At 52.9% G+C, this 21,583-nt stretch overlaps 2 protein-coding genes across 2 annotated transcripts; one reads left to right on the top strand and one right to left on the bottom strand.

Moving 5' to 3' along the window:
• The first annotated feature begins 8,461 nt into the window (after window positions 1–8,461).
• CUNH16orf92 (chromosome unknown C16orf92 homolog) lies at window positions 8,462–9,181 on the top strand. Its single transcript, XM_042666575.1, has 4 exons — window positions 8,462–8,525; window positions 8,733–8,891; window positions 8,980–9,067; window positions 9,160–9,181. Exons 1-4 carry the CDS (start codon window positions 8,462–8,464, stop codon window positions 9,179–9,181), a joined length of 333 nt encoding a protein of 110 aa, XP_042522509.1.
• A 1,002-nt stretch (window positions 9,182–10,183) lies between these two features.
• Window positions 10,184–21,213, bottom strand: Tlcd3b (TLC domain containing 3B). Its single transcript, XM_042666811.1, has 6 exons — window positions 21,201–21,213; window positions 20,497–20,627; window positions 15,850–15,933; window positions 11,136–11,370; window positions 10,659–10,754; window positions 10,184–10,510 (listed from the first exon to the last, which is right to left on the bottom strand). Exons 2-6 carry the CDS (start codon window positions 20,619–20,621, stop codon window positions 10,223–10,225), a joined length of 828 nt encoding a protein of 275 aa, XP_042522745.1. The 5' UTR covers window positions 20,622–20,627; window positions 21,201–21,213; the 3' UTR covers window positions 10,184–10,222.
• Between the last annotated feature and the right edge of the window lie 370 nt (window positions 21,214–21,583).

Consider the following 21,583-nt stretch of genomic DNA (forward strand, 5'->3'; position numbering starts at 1 on the left):
TCCCTCCCTCCCTCCCTTCCTTCCTTCCTTCCTTCCTTCCTCCCTGCCTCCCTTCTTCTCTCTTGTTTTTTGTGCCTGTTTTGGGCTTGAACTCAGGGCCAGAGTACTATTTCTTATCATTTTCACTCAAGGCTAGCACTCTACCACCTGAGCCACAGTTCCACTTCCACTTTTTTGCTGGTTAAATGAAGATAAGAGTTTCATGGACTTTCATGACTTTGAACCATGATCCTCAGATTTCAGCCTCCTGAGCAGTTAGGATTACAGGTATGAACCGCCAGTACCCAGCTTATGACATGATTTTTTAAAATTTATTGTTATAAAGTTGATGCACAGAGGAGTTACAGTTACATAAGTCAGATAATGAGTACATTTCTTTTTGGACAAATGACATGATTTCTTACAGTGAGATAGTATGTAGCCATGAAAAGGGAGGCTTTTCTGTTCCCAAACTCATCTTCACGTGTAAAGGTGAGATTAGGAGCAACTCATGTGGCGTGGCTCAGTGGTAGAGTGCTTGCCCAGCATGCATGAAGCCCTGGGTTCCATTCCTCAGTACCACGTACACAGAAAAGAAAATAAAGCAGAAGTGGCGCTGTGGCTCAAGTGGTAGAGCGCTAGCCTTGAGCTGAAGAGCTGAGGGATAATAGAGGTGTGGCTCAAGGGGTAAGAGTGCCAGCCTTGAGCAGAAAAGCCAACTGAGAGTTCAAGCCCCACCTAGTATTGGTACCAAAACAAAAGAAAAAGAAAGAGAAAACCTGGAAGGAAGAGGAAATAAGACAGATGTGAGGTTTCTATGGGAAGTCAGCCAACCAGGGTTTATTTGTGGATCATCAGGTAGAAGGAGGGAGGGATCTGCGATCTGAGAAGGGTGTTAGATTTCTGTGTTGAGCAGAGCATCTAGAAAAAAACGATGGTTGCTTTCTGTGTGGGTGACAGTCCTGGGGCTTGAACTCAGGGCTGGGTGCTGTCCCTTATAGCATTTTTGTTCATGGCTAACACTCTACCACTTGAGCCACACCTCCATTTCCAGCTTTCTGGTGGTTCATCGGAGATAGACTCATGGACTTTGCTGCCAGAATTGGTTTTGAACCACGATTCTTAAGTCTCAGCCTTCTAAGTAGCTAGGATTATAGGTGCAAACCACCATCAGCACCCAGCTACATTTTTTTAATTGAAAAGACAAGACAGGGAGCAAGTGTGGAGTAGGAATCACGAGTGTCAAGTTGGATCTGTTGCGTTTGAGATGTTTTTTGGATACCCAAAGACACGGAGCAGGAAGCTGGATACAGGAGTCTGGAGCTCAAAGGAGAGGTCTGGGCTGGAAATATACATTTGTGAGTCACCAGCATATAGATGATATTTAAAGCCATGAAGCTGGGATGAGATCACCTAGGGAGATGTAGCTAGAGAAGACCCAAGCAAGGCTGAGCTGGCAAGACCAGGCGTGGAACTGGGCTTGGAGTCAGGGCGAGACAGGGACAGCCTGCTGAGAGACAGGAATAGAGCAGGAACCATCGATTTGGCAAACTGGGAGGTTCATCCTAGCTACTCAGGAGGTTGAGATCTGAGGATCAAGGCTCAAAGGCAGCCTAGGCAGGAAAGTCCTTGAGATTTGTTTTTGTTTGTTTGTTTTTGGTGGGTCATGGGGTTTGAACTCTGGGCCTGGGCGCTGTCCTTCAGCTCTTCAGCTCAAGGCAAGCCCTCTACCACTTGAGCCACAGTGCCACTTCTGGTTTTCTGGTGCTCAATTGGAGATAAGAGTCTCACAGACTTTCCTGCTTGAGCTGGCTTTGAACCGTGATCTCAGTCTCCTGAGTAGCTAGGATTATAGGCGTGAACCACTGGCCCTTGGCCAAGTCCTTGAGATTCTTTTTTTTTTTTGGGTCCCATCGTGGGGCCTGAACTCTGGGCCTGGGCGCTGTTCCTCAGCTCTTCAGCTCAAGGCTAGCGCTCTACCACTTGAGCCACAGCACCACTTCCGGGTTTTTTTTCTTTTTGCTTATGTGGTGCTGGGGAATCGAACCCAGGGCCTCATGCATGCAAGGCAAGCGCTCTACCACTGAGTCACCTTCCCAGCCTCCTTGAGATTCTTTTTTTTTTGTCGGTCATGGGGCTTGAACTCTGGGCCTGGGCGCTGTCCCTTAGCTCTTCAGCTCAAGGCGAGCGCTCTACCACTTGAGCTACAGCGCCACTTCTGGTTTTCTGGTGGTTTATTGGAGATAGGAGTCTCACGGTCTCTCCTGCCCGGTCTGGCTTTGAACTGAGATCCTCAGATCTCAGCCTCCTGAGTAGCTAGGATTACAGGCGTGAGCCACCAGCGCCCGGCTTTGAGATTCTTAACTATAATGAACTACCAAGAACCCAGAAGTGGAGCTGTGGCTCAGAGTGATAAAGCACTAGCCCTGAGCAAAAGAACTCAGGGACATTGCCCAAGCCCTGAGTTCAAGGCCCACACCTGACCAAACCCCTCCCACCCCCCCCCCAAGAAAAAGAGGTTGAAAAGAGGTGAAAGGAAAATGTAACCTAGGCAGAAAGTAACCCAAGAGACCATGTGGACAGAAGTCACCCTTTTAGGAAAAGATTTATTGCCAGCAGAGCTGACAAGGCCAAGTTCTCATGAGGAAAGGGGCAAAATGGTGCCATCTGGCTCCTTGGAAGCCCCTTTTATAGGACCGGGTGGAAGTGGGCGGGGCCTCACCTACTGAGCAGGCCCTGTCATGGAGGGCTAAGCTTAGGTCTGCAAGATGGGCGGGTCTTTACCATGGGTCCAGTGGTAGAATACCAATCTTGAGCAAAAAAGCTAAGTGAGAATGTGAGTCCCTGAGTTCAAGCCATAGTACTGACACAAAAATCAAAGTAAACGTAGAGATAGCGCATGTTGACGTCTCATAGACATCACCTGTTCTAGAATGACAGTCATCCTTGGGTTCTCTCCCACTATCTCTGAGGACACAAACCGCATACTGGTGATTTCCATCTAAGCCATAAATAGTGGAGTCCCACCCAGCACAAAGCCAGAAAAGCATACATTATACATTTATTTAATGATGCAATCAATGGACGAATGGATCATCTACTATTTGAACCAAAAGTGTCTTTGCTAGGTGCTGGTGGCTCATGCCTGTAACCCTAGCTACTCAGGAGGCTGAGATCTGAGGATCGTGTTCAAAGCCAGCCCGGGCACAAAAGTCCATGGAACTTATCTCCAATAAACCACCAGAAAGCTGGAAGTGGCACTATGGCTCAACTGGTAGAGTGCTTGTCTTGAGCTGAAGAGCTTAGGGACAGTGCCCAAGCCCCAAGTTCAAACCCCATGGCTGACCCCTGCCCACCCAAAAAAAGTGTCTTGTCTATGGATTCTTTTTTTTTTTTTTTGGCTAGTCCTGGGGCTTGAACTCGGGGCTTGGGCACTGTCCTTGAGCTTCTTTTGCTCAAGGCTAGCACTCTACCACTTGAGCCACATTCTCAGCCCATATTCTTCTCTCCTCCTTTCTTTCTCTCCCTCCTTCCTGCCTTCCTGCCTTCCTGCCTGCCTGCCTGCCTTTCTTCCTTTTTTTTTTTTTTTTTGTCAGTTGTGGGGCTTGAACTTTGGGCCTGGGCGCTGTCCTTCAGCTCTTCAGTTCAAGGCAAGCGCTCTACCGCTTGAGCCACAGCACCACTTCTGGTTTTCTAATGGTTTATTGGAGATAAGAGTCTCATGGAGGTTCCTGCCTGGGCTGGCTTTGAATTGTGATCCACAGATCTCAGCCTCCTGAGTAGCTAGGGTTATAGGCGTGAGCCATAGGTGCCCGGCTCCTTTTTCTTTCTCTCCTTTCCTCTTTCTTCCCTTTCCTTCTTTCCATTTTCTTTCTTTCTTTCCTTTCTTTTTCTCTCTTTCTTCCTTCACTACACTAGGGATCAACATCAGAGCCTCAAGCTTGCTAGGCAGGTGCTCTACCATGCCCCCAGAATTTTTCGCTTTTAAATTCTTCTTCAGATAGAGCTTAGAGCTTTAGCCTAGGCAGGCATTGGACTCTGATCCTCCTACCTGGGCCTTCCCAGTAGCTGGGTTCACAGGTGTGTACCACTAGGCTTGTTGGTGGTGTGAGCTGGGGTTTGGTTTTTGGTTTTTGTTTTCCAGTGCTGGGGATCAAACCCAGCACCTTGCACATTTTAGACAAGCACTTTCCTACTGAGCCATACCACAGCTCTGTGTGTATTCTTTAGAGGTGAACGAGAAGCTCAGTACTCAGCCCCAAGGGTTGTAAACTGTAGACCTCTTCTGCTAGCTAACCCTGAGGAGCAACTGCTTTTGGGTGAGGATGCCCCAGCTACCCCTCCTATGCCCTGTGTCCTTGGACCAGTCACTTCCTTTTTATTTTGGCAGCACCAGGATTTGAACTCATGACCTGTGCTTGTTCAGCTTTGCCTGCTCAGCTGACACCCTACCACCTGAGCTCTACCTCCAGCCAGACTTCTTGCTGGTTAAGTAGAGCTGGAGTCTCATGGATCTTTCTGCTCAGGCTGACTTTGAACTAAGATCATCCAGATCTCAGCCTCCTGAGTAGCTAGAATTTCAGGTGTGAGACACCTGTGCCCAGCCATTCCCTCTTTTGAAGAGAAAATACAGGGGAAAGCTGGGCGCTGGTGACTCATACCTGTAATCCTAGCTAATCAGGAGGCTGAGATCTGAGGATCGTGATTCAAAGCCAGCCTGGGAAGGAAGTCCCTGAGACTTTTTTTTTTTTTGGTTGTGGGGCTTGAACTCTGGGCCTGGGCGCTGTCCCTGCGCTCTTCAGCTCAAGGCTAGCGCTCTACCACTTGAGCCACAGCGCCACTTCCGACTTTTTTCTTTTTGCTTATGTGGTGCTGAGGAATCGAACCTAGGGCCTCATGCATGCAAGGCAAGTGCTCTACCACTGAGCCACCTTCCCAGCCCCTATGAGTACATTTCTTATCAAGCATTGTTGCCTCCTCCTTAGTTTCCCCTTCCCATCCCTTCCATCTTCCCTCCCCCTCCCCCCTGCTTCCCCCTTTTTCCCTACCTCCCCACCCTCTCCACCCTCCCGGCCAAAGTTGTAAAGTTCATTTTTCGACATAACGCCCGTGGACTCTTATTTCCAATAAACCACCAGAAAACTGGAAGTGCGCTGTGGCTCAAGTGGTAGAGTACTGGCCTTGAGCTGAAGAGCTAAGGGACAGCGCCCAAGCCCAGAGTTCAGGCCCTACGACAGAACCAAAAAAGAAAGAAAGAAGAAAGAAAGAAAGAAAGAAAGAAAGAAAGAAAGAAAGAAAGAAAGAAAGAAAGAAAGAAAGAAAGAAAGAAAGAAAGAAAGAGAAAAGAAAAGAAGAGCTGAAGCCAGGTACTACTGGCACACCTATAATCCTAGCTACTCAGGAGGCTAAGATCTGAGGATTGTAGTTGGAAGCCAGCCAGCGTAGGAAATTCCATGAGACTCTTTTTTTTGGGGGGGGGAGGGGGGTCCATTTGTGGGGCCTGAACTCTGGGCCTGGGTGCTGTCCATCAGCTCTTCAGCTCAAGGCTAGCACTCTACCACCTGAGCCACAGCTCCACTTCGGCTTTTTTCTTCTGTGGTGCTGAGGAATCAAACCCAGGGCCTCATGCATGCAAGGCAAGCGCTCTACCACTGAGCCACCTTCCCAGCCCTCCATGAGACTCTTATCTCCAACAAAAGGTCAGAAGTGAGCTGGGTGCCAGTGGCTCACTCCTGTAATCCTAGCTACTCTGGAGGCTGAGATCTGAGGATCACGGTTCAAAGCCAGCCCCAGCAGGAAAGTCTGTGAGACTCTAATCTCCAATAAAACATTAGAAAACCGGAAGTGGTGCTGTGACTGGAGCGGTAGAGCGCTCGTCTTGAGCTGATGAGCACAGGGACAGTGCCCAAGCACAGAGTTCAAGCCCCACGACCGACCAAAAAAAAAAAAAAAAAAAGGTCAAAAGTGGAGCTGTGGCTCAAATCATAGATTGCTAGCTTTAAACCAAAGAAGCTCAGGGACAGCATCCAGGCCCTGAGTTCAAGCCCCAGGACCAGCACACACACACACACACACACACACACACACACATACAGATAGAAAGCATTCTCTCTCTCTCTCTCTCTCTCTCTCTCTCTCTCTCTCTCTCTCTCCCCCTCCTTTCCTGGATTGCTGCGTGGAAAACAGGTGGGCTAGCACCTAGGGTCACTGAGGACAGGACATCCTTGGGCAGAGGCCCTCACATATGCCTGGCTTTGAGGGAAAGTCATAGCACCGGGTCGCTCAGAGGCTATGCAACGAGGCCATCTGTGCATCTGTGGAGTTAAGACCAAGGAGACCCTGAAGTGTCCTTGGCTGCGGTAGGCTGAACCGAGTCAGTGACTGACAGGCCTACCTGCCAATCAGAAGACAGCTCCCTCTTACAAGCTGAGATGGGGCCACTGGAGTGCAGATGGCTGTTGGGAAGTTAAGGGGGAGGGGAGCAGGGACAAGACGTCGCGGGGGAGTGCCCTGGGCAACAAAGGGGAAATAGACGCACGGAGGGGAGCCTGCAGAGGCCCTGTGGGTGACCAAGAGACCTGCCCTGGGAAAGGCTGGGGCTTCCTCTGATGGCCTTCACCTGGCTTTGCATTTTCCTGCCTCACCAATTGCAACCTGTGGCAAGAAGCGGGAGGAGGCCCGGGCGGGTTGAGAAGAGGTGAAGTGGAGGCCTGGGCAGTGCTGCCACCTGGTGGCGAGAGCCTGCCATTGCCACCCCAGGAAGGAAAACTTTTGTCTTCATGAATAGTGTGATCCCCACATTTCTTCCCTCCGCTCCCCCCACATTGTTCCTCGGTATAAATAATCAGTCTATAGGCTGGGGGGGGGGATGTGATTCAGTGGTGGATCAGTTGGCTAGCATGCATGAGGCCTTGGGTTCAATCTCCAGCAGGAGGGGGAGGGAAGAAAAACAATAAATCTGATCACTATACAATTGTTCATATGCAGAAACAAATGTGTCTTGGTGAGGAGTGAATTGTGTGACCATTCATAAATAAGAGATAAGCTGAGCACCAATGGCTCCCTTTTTATACTAGCTACTCAGGAGGCTGAGAACTGAGGATCCATGTTTGAAGCCAGCCCAGGCAGACAAATCCAAAATACTTATTAAGTAACCGGCAGCAAGCCAAAAGTGGAGCTGTGGCTCAAGTGGTAGAGCACCAGCCTTCAACAAAAAAAGCTAGACAAGAATGTGAGGATTTGAGTTAAAGACCCAGTACTGGCTGGGTGCTGGTGGCTCACGCCTGTCATCCTAGCTACTCAGGAGGCTGAGGATTGAGGTTTGAAGCCAGCGGAGGCAGAAAAGACTCCATGAGACTCTTATCTGCAATTCACCACACAAAAACCAGAAGTGATGCTGTGGCTTAAGTGGTAGAGGGCTAGCTTGAGGACAAAGAGGCTCAGGGACAGCGCCCAGGCCCTGAGTTCAAGCCCCTCAATCAACCAAAAAAAGACCCAGGACTGAACAAACAAAAAGAAGAAAGCCCATATATTCTAGAGCAAAATGAGCATTAGTCACTCACCCTGAAGTGATTTCGTATTTTATGTCCAGCCATGACATGCCAACAAACACACAAGTCTACTAGCAAAGAGCAAAGCTTTGAACCTGTGTTTTATAACAACCTCCTTTTATCATCCTACCTGGCCCCCATCCTGTCCTGGGGCTTGAACTCAGAGACTGGGCCCTGTCCCTGAGCCTCTTTGTGCTCAAGGCTAGCACTCTACCACTGGAGCTACAGCACCACGTCTGTTTTTTCTGAGTAGTTTATTGGCGCTAAGACTCTCACAGACTTTCCTGCCCAAGCTGGCTTTGGAACATGATCCTCAGATCTCAGCCTCCTCAGTAGCTAGGATTATAAGCATAAGCTACAGGCAACACTGACTGTATTTTAGTGTGTATATGTGTGTGCCAATCATGGGGCTTACACTCAGGGCCTGGGCACTGCCCCCTAAGCTTTTTCTCTCAAGGCTGGTGCTTTACCACTTGAGCCCTACTTCCAGCTTTTTGATAGTTAATTGGAGCTAGGAATCTCATGAACTTTCTTGCTTGGGCCAGGTTCAAACTGTGATCCTTAGGTCTCAGCCTCTTGAGTAGCCAGGATTACAGGCGTGAGCACCAGCCTCACACAATATAGTATTTTATTTTACTTTTGGTGTTTTTTTTTTTGGTGGTGGTGGTGCATGGAATGGAACCCAGGGCCCTGCACATCCTAGGTAAGAGCTCCCCCACCCAGCAGCACCCCAGTTCCTCCTCCCACAGCCACTAGCACTATCTTAGCACCAGTGAAGGTACAGGGTGGTCCCTGTCTCTCGTAGTTCACGTGCTTGGGGAAACAGTCACAACTTCTAGCACTTTCTTTCCCTTGAGCCGGAGGGAACCATCAGAATGGCTCTGGACTATGACGTCATAGAGCCCCAACCCAGAACAAGAGTGGAGGGGATCATGGGGCTGTGGCAATGGGTGTCTTTGTGGGTGTGGCTGGCAGGGCTGGGCACCATCGACACAGGTGGGAAGCCAGCTGGAGGATACTAGGAAGAAAGGTGTTGGGGGGGGGACATTGAGGGGCATTCACCTCTAGGGACTGAGAGCCCAATCCCAGGACTTTCTCCTTTCCCTCCACCCTCCTTGCTAGACCTCCCCATCCCCAGCTGTCCTGTTGGCCTGGGGACAGGGTCTTCAGGGCTCTTGTCACAAACTTTGCTCTGGGTCCTAGCACCCAGCCGGAAGAGGAGCGGGCCTTTAGCCCTGGAAGCTGATTCTCCCATCTTCGTAGACAGAGTTGATTTCTTTGATTATCCAGACTCGGACCAAGCCAGCCTTCTGGCTGTGGCCCAGATTATCGGAGAGAAACCTGTCATCTTTGTTAAGACAGGTATGAACCAGTTGAAGGATGCACCCCTCCCTCCTGGCGGGGGGAGGGCTGGAGGAGAGCAGCCCTTTGAACCCGGCTTGTCTGGCAGATTCCGACCCTGGCCTCTTCCATCATATCCTGGTGACTGTCCTGGTGCTGGCTTTCTTGTTTCTCCTTTTCCAGTTCTGCACCCACATGTGAGGCGCCCCTGTGGCCCTGGCCCTCCCCCGCAACCTTCCCCCCACCCCGTGTGTCACCCACCCCTGTGATCCCCCCCATTCTCCCACAGGAGTTTTGAGAAAGGGGCTTAGGATTGGGAGAGGATCTCTGCGCGATGCACTGGGCTTTCTGGGATCCAGCTTCCCCGGCTGATTCAATAAAGGTCTTAGCTTTCACCTCTTCCTCCTAGTAACAGACTGGCTGGGATGGGAGGGTCCTGGGGAGGGGGAGGGTCGTCCCCCCCTTTCCATTCCCACCCCCCCATCCCTTCCCAGCCCCTAAAAACCAGGACTGGAACACCTTGGTGGCGTTCACGCAGATCGTCTTTATTAGCGGTCTGTAAAGTACCTCCCAGGCCCCCCCCAGGAACCCCAGACTGGAGGAAGCCTTAAGAGGTCGGTAGCACCAGGGACAAGCCAGGGCCCCGAGGGTGAGGTGCGTGCGCAGCCTGGTGGGAGGGGGGAGGCGGGGCACCCCTCACCTGCCCCTGGGGGGTGGGGTGGGTGCTCAGCACTGGGAAGGCCAGGGGGGGCAGGGCAGCAGCCACATCCCCACCCCCCAACCCCTACAGATTACTGTGATACGGGCGAATAAATAAAATAAATAAGATTCCTCAGGCTGGCCTCTCCAGAGAGAAGCCATGGGGGGGGACAATTGCCCTAACACAGCCCACGGGGTAGGGTAGGGGGGGCGGATGAGTTGGGGTTTCCTCTCTTCCCAGATGGATGGGGATAGCGAGAGATTGGGGGTGTGGGGGGGGTTTGTAGCAGAGTGGCCCACACCCCTGTCTTTTTTTTGACTCCTGGTCCCCGTGAGTCCCTGTCCTCTCCCTCAGGATGCTCCAGCCTCAGGGAGCATGTTCAGGGGGTGCAGGAGGAGGGCTCTGAGCGCCAACCCCCTCCCTGGCTTGGAGCATTGTGGGGGAGACAGGTTCCCCCACTCTCCCTGCCTTCGGTCACCGGTTCTCAGCCCCTGAGGGTAGGTGACCCCCCTTCCCCTTTTCGGAGTCTGCCTGATCAGCCTTGGGGTGGTCAAGGCGAGAGGCCCTGACCCCCACCCCAGCCCCCTCTCTCTCTCTCTCTCTCTCTCTCTCTCTCGTGGGGGCGTGGCGTGGAGGGCGCCCGGCCTCCCCCTCAGTCCTGGGTCTGACAGGGCGAGGGTGGTGGGGAGCCTCGGGGTCGGAAGAGGCGGCAGGCCCCGCGGCAGATGAGGAAGAACCAGTAGAGCTGGGGAGCGAGGAGCAAAGCAGCGCCCAGGTTGACGTGAGCCGGCAGGGCGAGCGGCACGGCCAGCAGGGGCAGGCCGGCGTGGCGCCCGTAGGCCCAGTACAGGTAAGGGAAGAGCAGCACCCGGCAGCACAGGAAGCTGAGCAGCATGAGGGCCCCGTTGACTTTGTGCAGCAGTGTGTGCTGCTGCTTGTACTACAGACGGAACAGACAGAGAGTAGGGTTGGAGGGTGGGGTGGGCCCATCTGCCCCCCTCCCCCCTTCCATGCCTGTGTTCTTCCCCCCCCATCTCCTCCCCTCCCCTCACCCCTCCAAGCTCTGGTCTCCTAAGGTATCCACTCACCTGGATAAGGATCTTGCCAAGACAGACAAAGGGGGTGCTGACCTCTGCCATCAACATGCAGCCCAGGAAGAAATCTCCTTTGCCCTGTCTCCACACCTTAGCAGGAAGAAGATGGTGAAGGTGATCCTTGCCTGCATTCTTCCCCCCACCCCACCCCCACCCCTCCGTTTTTCTTTTTTGGCCAGTCCTGGGGCTTGAACTCAGGGCCTGGGCACTGTCCCTGAGCTTCATTTACTCAAGGCTAGCGCTCTACCACTTGAGCCACAGCGCCACTTCCAGAAATCGAACCCAGGGCTTCATGCATGCTAGGCAAGCAGCTCTACCACTGAGCCACCTGGCCAGCCTCCCTTCTGACACTGCGCCCAGCTGGTACCCAGGACCCCCCCCCCACCGACCCCGTCCCCAGCTGCTGGCTGGGCAGCGATGGGGCACCAGCTCTCTGCCACTCAGTGCTGGGAGGACTTGAGGAGGACTCACCACAGACAGCGGGAAGCAGACGAGCACCATGGCGGCGTGATGGAGCACCATGAGGAACTCCTTGTGCAGGTAGCCCCGCACCACCGCCCAGGTGCTGCCGGGAGCTCGGGCCGCCCCGTCATCCCCTCCGTGCCCTTTGACCTGGTGCTTGTGCCAGTGGCACAAGAACATGGCGTAGATGTCGTAGATGAAATAGGGCACAGCAAACTGCGTGTAGGCAGAGGAGAGCCAGTGCCTGTTGGGCAGAAAGAGAGATGGGGCCCGGTGCTGGTGGCTCACGCCTGTCATCCTAGCTACTCAGGAGGCTGGGATCTGAGGATCGCGGTTCGAAGCCAGCCTTTGCGGGAAAGTCCCTGTGAGACGCTTAGCTCCAATTCACCAGTCAAACACTAGAAGTGGTGCCGTCGCTCAACGTGGTAGTGTTTCTTGCCTTGAGTGAAAAAGCTCAGGGACAGCCCTCAAGCTGAGAGAGAGAGAGATCACAGCAGAGAGGAAGCAGGCAACTCTCAAGTGAGCAGCTCTAGCCACATGAGCAAGATCTCAAGGGATCGCCCTGCAGAACTCCGAGACAGAAGCAAGTCTCAAGTTACAGATGCTGGAACTGAAGGAAGGAAGAGAGAGACCTGTCCAAGGTCGCACAGTCACGAAGCCAGAGAGCCGTAAGGCTGGGCCTCAAGCCAGCTAGACCTCAGAACCCACCTCTCCCTCTTTCTGTCCCCAATCTGTCTTTCTGTAATAATTGGGGGGGGGGGGAAGGAGGCTGGAGGGAGAGACCACAGAATACAGAATACCTATAGGTCAAAAAGCAGAGACTGAACCCAGCTTACAGCAGAGAGAAACTCGAGGTTACAGCACACAGCAGTGGAAAAAGCCCAACATAGAGTCTCTGCCTGCCCTATCCAAGCACCGACATTAATATCCAAATCTTCAGCCAGGCACTGGTGGCTCAAGCCTGTCATCCTGGCTATTCAGGAGTCTGAGAGCCAGAGGATTGCAGTTCCAGGTCAGCCTGGGCAGGAAATCAGTTGTGGACTCTTAGCTCCAAAGTAACCAGTAAGATGCAGGACTGGAGGTATGGCTCAAGTGGTAGAGTGCCAGCTGAGCAAACAAGCTGGTTAAGTGTGAGTCCTTCAGTTCAAGTTTGAAGAAAAGAAAAGAAAAGAAACAACAAACTTCTCATGGCTAACCTGGTTTGGTCCTCATCCAACCTCATAAAAGTGAGGTGTGGTTTTGATCCCCATGGACACTGAGTCTTGGAGAGGCTAGCCAATGTGGCCAAGGAATAACCAATGAGTCCTCATTCTCAATCCCACTGTCCCTAGAAGGTTTAAGAGATGGGCCCACTGTGGGTGGCTCATACCAATAATCCCAGCTACTTGAGAGGCAGAGATTGGGAGGTCCATGGTTTGAGGCCAACCAGGATAAAAGTTAGTGAGATTCCATCTCAACAAATAAGCCAAATGTAATGGGAGCAGGGCCCGAGGGCACATGGGAAGTATAGGTAGAAGGATTTCTGTCCAGGTTGGCTCTGAACAGCACAAAACCCGATCTAAAATATTGAAAGCAAAAGGGATGGCAGAATGGCTCAAGTGGTAGAGCACCTTCTTAGCAAGGATGAGGCCCCGAGGTAGTGTGCCTGTCTTGCATGCTTTCCTCAGCACCACATAAGCAGAAAAAGCCAGAAGTGGTAGAACACTGGCCTTGAGCTGAAGAGCCGAGGGACAGAGCCCAGGCCCAGAGTTCAAGCCCCACGACCAACCAAAAAAAAAAAATTTTGTTTTCAGAGCCATCAGAGCCAGACCTAATTGGCAAAACAGAGGTGCTGCCCCCCATCTCCTGTTTCTTCAGGTTCGGCCAAGCATGAAGGAGAAAATGCTGAGCAAAAAGCTGCTGAGAATGGAGAAAGGTCTATGGACTTTGTGAGTAAACAAAAAAGCACATGAATATGCAGCATTGCATTTTCCCTCCTGAGTCAGCACCTCTGCACTTTCCCTGAAACACTGTGGTCTTGAAACAGGGCTGGGGGAGGGCTGGGAGGTCAGGTGTGGGAGCCCAGAGCTGGTGGTTCCCGCCTGCAATCCCAGCAGCTCAGGAGGCTGAGATCTAAGGATCCATGTTTGAAGTCAGCTGGGGCAGATAAATCTGAGAGACCCTGAATCTCTAATTAACCACCAAAACAGCAACAACAACAACAACAAAACAGAAATGGAGCCATGGCTCAAGTGGTAGAGCACCAGCCTTGAGCAAAAATGCTAAGGAAAGTCGGGTGCCAGGGGTTCATGCCTGTAACCTTAGCTACTCAAGAGGCTGAGATCTGAGGATTCCAGTTCAAAACCAACCTGTGCAGGAAAGTCCGTGAGGCTCTCATCTCCAATTAACCACCAGAAAACCAGAAGTGGTGCTGTGGCTCAAGTGGTAGAGCACTACTAGCCTTGAGCTGAAGAGCTGAGGGACAGCGCCCAGGCCCAGAGTTCAAGCCCCACGACCGCCAAAAAAAAAAAAAAAAAACAACTAAGGGATAGTGTCCAAACCCTGAGTTCAAGCCTCAGTACCAACACACACACACGCACACACACACACACACGAGGTGGAACCTGCCTTGGATATTGGAGGAAGAAAGTAAAGTCAGCCACACTGTCATGTGAGCAGCTGCTGAGGCGAGGTGGGAAATCTGGGGCTTGAGGACAGGGCGGGGTGTGGCGAGCAGGCTGGCTGGCAAAAGCCAAGAGACCTCCTCCCTATTGAATTTCCAGGAACCCATGGTTGCACTGGCCTGGGGCATATTCTATGGGGGAGCTGGCAGGGGACAGGCAGCTGGTTGGGGGGGGGGGGAATGTCAGCAATAAGCCAGGCACCAGTAGCTCACGTCTGTCATCCTAGCTACTCAGGAGGCTAAGATCTGAGGATCATGGTTCAAAGCCAGCCTGGGCAGGAAAGTCTATGAGACTCTTATCTCCAATGAACCACCAGAAAACCAGAAGTGGTGCTGTGGCTCAAGGGGTAGAGCATTTGCATGGAGCTGAAATGCTTGGAGACAGCGCCCAGAGTTCAAACCCCATGACCGAAAAACAAAACAAAACAAAAGCTGGCAACAATACTCAAGAAAGGAAATGGAAAAGTTATAAGCAGGGTAGAGACTTAGAGAGCCAGCCAGCCGACAGGATGGAAGAAGGAGACCCCTAAGATCCTGGATTGTGAGGGACAATCAGAAAAGGCCCCAAGCCCTGGGCTACCATAAGAAGTATTCTGTCCTAGCCTCACCCTGTCAGCAATTAGGTGCTCAGAAGCCAGAGCAGCTGTTGCTCTGGGATTAACCCTGATCCTCCCACCTACCTGAGGATTAAAGGTTGGGGGGGGGCAAGAACAGACTTGGAGTGAGGAGTAGGGGCAAGAGCGAGAAGGTGACCTCTGGGTAAGAAGAAGGCGATGCCTGGAAGCCCAAGCTCATCGTGGACCTGGTGGTGGGAAAGGGTTGGGGGAGAAGTCAAGTAGCTGGTGTCTGGTTGGCTCACACCTGTCATCCTAGCTATACTCAGGAGGCTGAGATCTGAAGATCCTGGTTCAAAACCAGCATGGGCAGGAAAGTCTGTGGAACTTTTTATCCCCAGTGAAAACTACCAAAAAGCTGGCAGTGGAACTGTGGCTCCAGCGAGAGCAAGGGGGGGGGGGGGCTCAGGCTCTGAGTTCAAGTCCCTGTAGTGGCACAAAAAGTAAATATGAAATAGAAGCAGCCAAGTACTCGGTCTGAAGAAGAGTTAAGCATCTTTATGGAGGAGCAAAGAACCAATTCCAGGCATCAACTCATTTGCTCCTTACATCAGTCTTTCCAGGCAGCCCTGCCTCATTTCACAATGGAGGGAATTTATTATCTACGGAAAAACTGGAGCCAATAGAAAAAAAAAGGGGGGGGCACCTGGGTTACCCTGGCCATATTTTCTGGGTCTCAAAAGACACTGGAGAAGAAGAAGCAGAGCTGAAAGCTGAGCGGACATCCTGGACAGAGACACAAGCATCTCAGAGCAGCCTGTGGCCTGTTAAGAGCTGGTCAGCACCATGGACAGGGCCCATCTCTTCCTCCTCCTCCTCCTCCTCCTCCTCCTCCTCCTCCTCCTCCTCCTCCTCCTCCTCCTCCTCCTCCTCCTCCTGCCCCACCTCTCAGGCCTGGGCCATTTTGGCAAGGATTAGGCACTGCAGCAACTGCCTTTGCCAACTTTTGGCCCTCTTTACCCTCCTCCCTCCCCCACTGCCTGACCCTTAGTGGCTTTGTGTCATCTCTCCTCCTCTATGCATGGAGCTGGGCTGGGCATCTGGATTCTGGGAGGTGCTGGTGGGTGAGCCAAGAGAAGAGGGGACACCCCCACTAGAGTGCTGGTTAAGAAATGGGGTCCGAGAGGTGGGAGAGCAGGAGGAGGCTGGGGAAGAGGTGACATTCAGAAGCCACTACAATACAAGAGGTCTGGGAAGTCAACCAGGAGCTACTTTAAGGATTCTCTTTGATTCCGTCCCCTCCCCTCTCCCCCCCACCCCTCAATCCTGCCCCCCCTGGTTCTGACCTTTAAGAACCGGATGGGATAAATTTATCTCTGGGTGTTGAGTTGCAGTGGTTGTAAGAACTTGCTCAGACCCAAGCAAAGGGCTAAGGGGCCACTGACAGTTCCCTGAAGATCTGGGGTAGGCCAGGGGCCATGAGCAGAGGCGGGTGCATGGCACTTACTGGTCATCAATGATGTGTTTGCAGGAGGTGGACACGATGTACCCAGCTGTGGAGGCCATGATCGCTTGGACAGAGGACACCAGCCTAGAGAGACGAGCAAAGGGGGCAGAAGGCACAAGAGTATAAGGCCTGGCTTTCTCTGCTGCTCTGGAAACCTGGTCCACTTCTCAGCACCATTCCTAGCTCACCCTCCTCCCGGGGGCCTGGCTCCACCACCACCATCACCACTGCCACCACACCACTACCTCATCCACCCCAGCCCTCCAACTCAGTTTGAGGACACTGGGTGGCCTTCCTCCCAGGACATGAAGGAGGTCATCCTAAGGTGAGAGTCCAGGGAACAGCGGCAAAGAGCCAGGCCTCTCCCTGGAGAAGGACGGAGGGGACATCTAAGAGGGCAGAGAGATCCCTGAGCAGCTCCTGGACCACTGGGTCACCCGGTCTCCATGGTGATTGCTACCCTGGCCCCTGGCCCCACAGTGACCCCAAGTTTCTCTCAAGCTCCCCTCCCTCCCTGATGCTGGCCCCTTGTCCTGTATTGGTTGGGGACAAGTTCCACCATCTACTGCTTTGTGCCTTGTAACCCCCCCATGCCTCCCTCCTCCAGCCCCGGCCCCTGCAATCCATGGGGCTCACTACACCCCCACCGTATCTTATAAGAATGTTTGTCATCCCATGCTGGCCTGCTTTAGTGGATGTTGGGGTGAGCAGGAGGGGGAAGAGAAAGAACAGTAGTCGGTAGTAGTGGAAGCAGGCAAGCTGGGTGGCAATGAGATTTTCCTAGGAAGATAAGGCCCCGGGAGGGGGTGGGGGGAGAAGGAAGCGGGAGATAAAGCCCTTGGACCATCATGGGGGGTTCCTAGTCCACCCCTGGGGCCAAGGGTGCTCAGAGATCCCCACAAAGCCTGGCCAGACAAGGAGAGGGGCTGCGCTGAGGGAAGGGAGATGCGGGTTACCTGGCGGAGACGATGACGGCGTCGGGCTCCTCCCAGCGCAGCTGGGGCAGCCGCTGGAGAGTGTTCTTGGAGAGGAGAAAGAGTCCGGGGAACACCACCCCCCCAGCCACCATCGGGGCCAGCATGGTGGCTCAGGACTCCCCCCAGGCAGGGAGAGGAAGCCGGATGGAGAAGAGACCAGGGCCACGGAGCTGAAGGCAGTTGGGAGGTTGAAGAAAGGACTCCAAGCCAGAGAAAGGAAGAGCAGAAGGGCACAAAGGGGACAGGGTGGGGACAGCAGCGGGACGAGAGAGCCGGCCCAGGAGCTGGGAAAAGAGCTACTTGGATGAGACTAGGAGGGAGACGGCTGGCCAGGTCAGGAGCTGGAGGCTGGAATGGGGGGGGGGGTGCGGGGTGGGGGGAGCAGGAGGAAAGCGGGTGAGAGGCGACCAGGAGAGGACTTGGGGAGAGGACCGAAAGGGAGAGGGGACAGCAGGAGGATGCAGCTGGGGGAGGGGCGGGGAGGGGAGGGAGGGCGGCAGCACAGCAGGTGGGGGGGCTTACGTGGAGAGGCTGGGAGGGCTCCGAGGAGGCGGGGTGGGGGGGGGGGGAGACGATGGTGCCAGCCCTGAAGGGAGGGAGGGAGAGGACGGAGCCAGAGGAGCGGCTGGGCGGCGAGTGGTCAGCGGTCAGCTCTGCCCTGCCACCGCCGCCACCGCCTTCTCCCGCTGCCCAGCGTGGACGCTGCACATGGCATCCTAGCGCGTTGGTGCCCAGCCCCCTGCCCCCTGCAGGGGGAGGGGGAGGGGGAGGTGGCCAGCTTGGGAGGGGAGGGGGGAGGGAGGGGAAGGGGGAGGTTAAGGATGGCACCGACCGGACACACGGAGGAACTGGACCTGCAGCGGGCTTCTCCCAAGCAGCTCTGAGCACAGCAGCGGCTGCGACAGAGAGATTGGGGGGGGGGGGGAGCACAGAAAGAGGGAGGGGGAGGCCCTTAAAGAGACAGCATCTGCAGCACCAGGAGGTTGCTGGAGACAAGGGGGGGGGGGGGAAGGCGCTTCTCTTGGGAAAGAAGGTGACCCCTGGGGATCGCCACACCAGCCGGGAGGAAGGGACTCTGTATCCCCCAGATGGGCCTAAGAGGAGAAATGCCTGGCGTTTTCCTTTTCTGACAAGGCCACCCAACTGACCAAGGCAACCCAGGAGGGTGTGAGATGCCCAGCCTGGCATCACAGCTCAGAGCCCCGCCACCCCAGCCACCGGGGCTCCCTGGGAAAAGGAGCTTCCGGAAGAAGCACACACCTGCTGCCCCCCCCCCCCCACCAAGGAAGCCTTGGAGAGAAAGGACCCCCCCCAAGCCCCAAACACCTCACGCCTGGTGTCCCTCAACACCTGGACCCCTCTTCACTATTCATACCCTGCCCCAACCCAGTGAGGGGGGGGGGAAATTGATGCACCCCAGACTTTGCTTCCATAGGGCCCAGGTCCTTGCTTTACAGCCCCAGGCAGCAGGGCCTGGCCATTTGTGACCATCAGGAAAGGGTTCTGAGCCGTGGGTGACAATATTCTCCTGGGTTATAAAAAGTTAATATAAGGCAGCATCCCTCAGGCACCAGAGAGGTAATGAAGGGGCTTGAAAAAAGTATAAAATACAGCCCCCCGCCGGGCACCAGTTGCTCACGCCTGTCATCCTAGCTACTCAGGAGGCTGAGATCTGAGGATCGAGGTTCAAAGCCAACCTGGGCAGGAAAGTCTGTGAGACTCTTATCTCCAATAAACCACTAGAAAACCAGAAGTGGTGTTGTGGCTCAAGCAGTAGAGCGCCTTGAGCTGAAGAATGCAGGGACAGCACCCAGGTCCAGAGTTCAAGTCCCACAACCACCACCACCAACAACAAAAAATATAGCCTCCAGAGAAAACCCACCTGGAGCCTGAGTAGGCCTCTCCTGGGCTGTTGGCCTTTCTCAGCTTTCTGAAATGCTACCTACCACTTTCTCTCCCTTTCATTGTGCTCTTGGCTCCCTCCTCCTCCTCCTCCTTTCTTTCCTCCTCCTTCTTCTTCTTCTTCTTCTTCTTCTTCTTCTTCTTCTTCTTCTTCTTCTTCTTCTTCTTCTTCTTCTTCTTCTTCTTCTTCCTCCTCCTCCTCCTCCTCCTCTTCCTCCTCCTCCCCCTCCCCTCCTCCTCCTTCCTTCTTTCCTTCCTTCCTTCCTTCCTTTCTTCTTTTTTCTTCTTTTCTTCTCCATCAGTTGTGGGGCTTGAACTCAGGGCCTGGGCGCTGTCCCTGAGCCTCTTTGTGCTCAACGCTAATGCTCTACCACTTCCCGTTTTTGAGTGGTTAATTGGAGATAAGAAGTTCACGGGGATTTTTCTGCCTGAGCTGGCTTCGAACCATGATCCTCGGATCTCAGCCTCCTGAATAGCTAGGATGACAGGGGTGAGCCACCGGTGCCCAGCGCCTGACTCTCTTTCCTCTGCCATGTCACATAACAGCCTTGTTTCTCAGGGAGAAAAAGGGAGTTGTTTTATTCAGTCCCCTCATTCACCCATAAAGAAACTGAGGCCAGTGTCACACCAAAGGTCAGTAGCCTGGCTCAGCTCTGAGATGGTACTTCTCACTGTTTCCGTGGCCTCCCTGGACCTCTATCTGTGTGTCCTGATCCCAACTATCCTACAGACAGTTCTTTGCTCTCCTTTCTGGCCCTGAGATTCCCCCTCTATAACCAACTCTGCCATTGGCCTTTCCAGACTAAAGCCCACTCATTCTCTGGCCTCTCCTACAGGCCAACAGCTGTGATTTGCAGTTTCATGCTGCCCTCTGGTGGCAAGATATAGGAAAGACCGGAGCATAACCAGACAGTGAGAAATAATACAGACCTGACTTCCTAACCTCAGGGCTGAAGGAAAAGAGACCCCCAACCTCCTAAGTTTTACTATATTCTGGGCACAGAAAGGATTTATATATCCTTGAATCTCCTCAGGTGAGGGAGAAAAATTAACAAGTTTAGGAAACAAAAACTTGGTGAAATATGTTGGCTAAAGTGAGATTTCAAACCTGTGTTTGCTTGGTGGTTGATTGGAGATAAGAGTCTCACTGACTTTCCTGCCTGGCCTGGCTTTGAACTGTGATCCTTAGAGCTCAGCCTCCTGAGTAGCTAAGATTACAGGCAGGAGCCACCAGCACCCCGCTCTTTGCAAGAATTTTCAATCCCTCAGAGACTTTCACTCACATTACAGGCAGGAGCCACCAGCACCCCGCTCTTTGCAAGAATTTTCAATCCCTCAGAGACTTTCACTCACATTACCTTCACATCACAAGCCCTTTAAGAAGCTTGTGTTATTTTTAAACTCCTTTCCATAGGAGAGGTCTAGATTTCCAAGTTAAAGTGTGATTGTTTTAAGATTTGACTCTTTTTTTGCCAGTCCTGGAGCTTGAACTCTGGGCCTGGACACTGTCCCTGAGCTTCTTTTGCTCAAGGCTAGCACTCTATCACTTGAGCCATAGAGCCATGTCTGGCTTTTTCTGTGTATATGGCACTGAGGAATTGAACCCGGGGCTTCATGCATGCAAGATAAGCACTCTACCACTAAGCCATATTCCCAGCCAAGATCTGACTCTCAAACTTACTGTACCCCCGGCCCAACATAGTGTCTACTACCAGCTCCCCCTATAATGAGATCCCCCCAGGAAGATACCCTCACTCTATCTACTTACTTGGATGCCACCAAAACAGCCTCTCGTGTCTCCATCTGCAGGCTAGTGTGGTTCTGTAGGCCCCAGCGGATGGTTGCAAAACACAGTGGGAAGAAGATGCAACCTAGTACAAACAGCAGGAGCATGCCTGTCTGAAGAAGAGAAAGGAAAAGATGACCATGGACATCTCAGCACAACATCCTGAACTTTTCCTTTCAGCCTCCTCCACCTCTAAAGACCCAATCACCTATCACTGTGAAAGGCCGGCAAAGCTGAATACAGTGACTCACACCTGTAATCCCACCTATTCAGGATGCTGAGATCCCTGCTCAAAGCCAGCCCAGGCAGGAAAGTCTGTGAGACTCTTATCTGCTCTACTCTGTCTAGGGTCACTGTGAGAGTTAAATGGAGAGAATAAATGACTTCCCACAGTGTTCAAGCTGCTATCCTTTCAAGCATCCATAGTGTATACACACTGAGCTATCTTTTGGTAAATGCTTGCCTTTGTCCCTTCCTGCAATCATATACTCAAGTCCCCTCTGACTATTGAAGAAACTGAGGCTCAGAGTGGTCAATGCCTTGTCCTAGGACACACAGTAAGTGGCAGAGCTGCTGGAGAGGAGACAGGGAGGAGAGGAGACAAAGGGAAGGCAAGGAGAAGGAAGGAGGAGAGACAATGGCCCTGGAGTACCCAAGGATGGCTTTCCTGTGGACCTGTGGCTTACCCTGGAATGTAGAATTCAGAAGGGAAAAAAACTCCCCTGCCAGGAGCTGGCAAAGATGCTCAAGTTTCATTGGAATCTGGACTCTTACATTTCTTTCCTTCCTTGTCAATTTCTTCTTGTTTCAGGCAAAATAGTCCAAGATTGCACAGGCTTGTCTGCGAAATGAATGATGAGGGGAGACCGCAATGAATTACTGCAAGGCTTTGTTGCTTTGTAAAAGCAGAGTGTGTGTGTGTGTGTGTGTGTGTGTGTGTGTGTGTGTGTGTGTGTGCGTCCTGGGGCTCGAACTTAGGGCCCTGAGTGCTGTCCTTTTGCTTTTATTTTTTCTTCACTCAAGGCTAGTGCTCTACCACTTGAGCCACAGCTCCACTGCCAGCTTTTTG

The sequence above is a fragment of the Dipodomys spectabilis genome, unplaced genomic scaffold, assembly GCF_019054845.1.
Source record: "Dipodomys spectabilis isolate Male_0828 unplaced genomic scaffold, ASM1905484v1 ptg000366l, whole genome shotgun sequence".
Lineage (NCBI taxonomy): Eukaryota > Metazoa > Chordata > Mammalia > Rodentia > Heteromyidae > Dipodomys > Dipodomys spectabilis.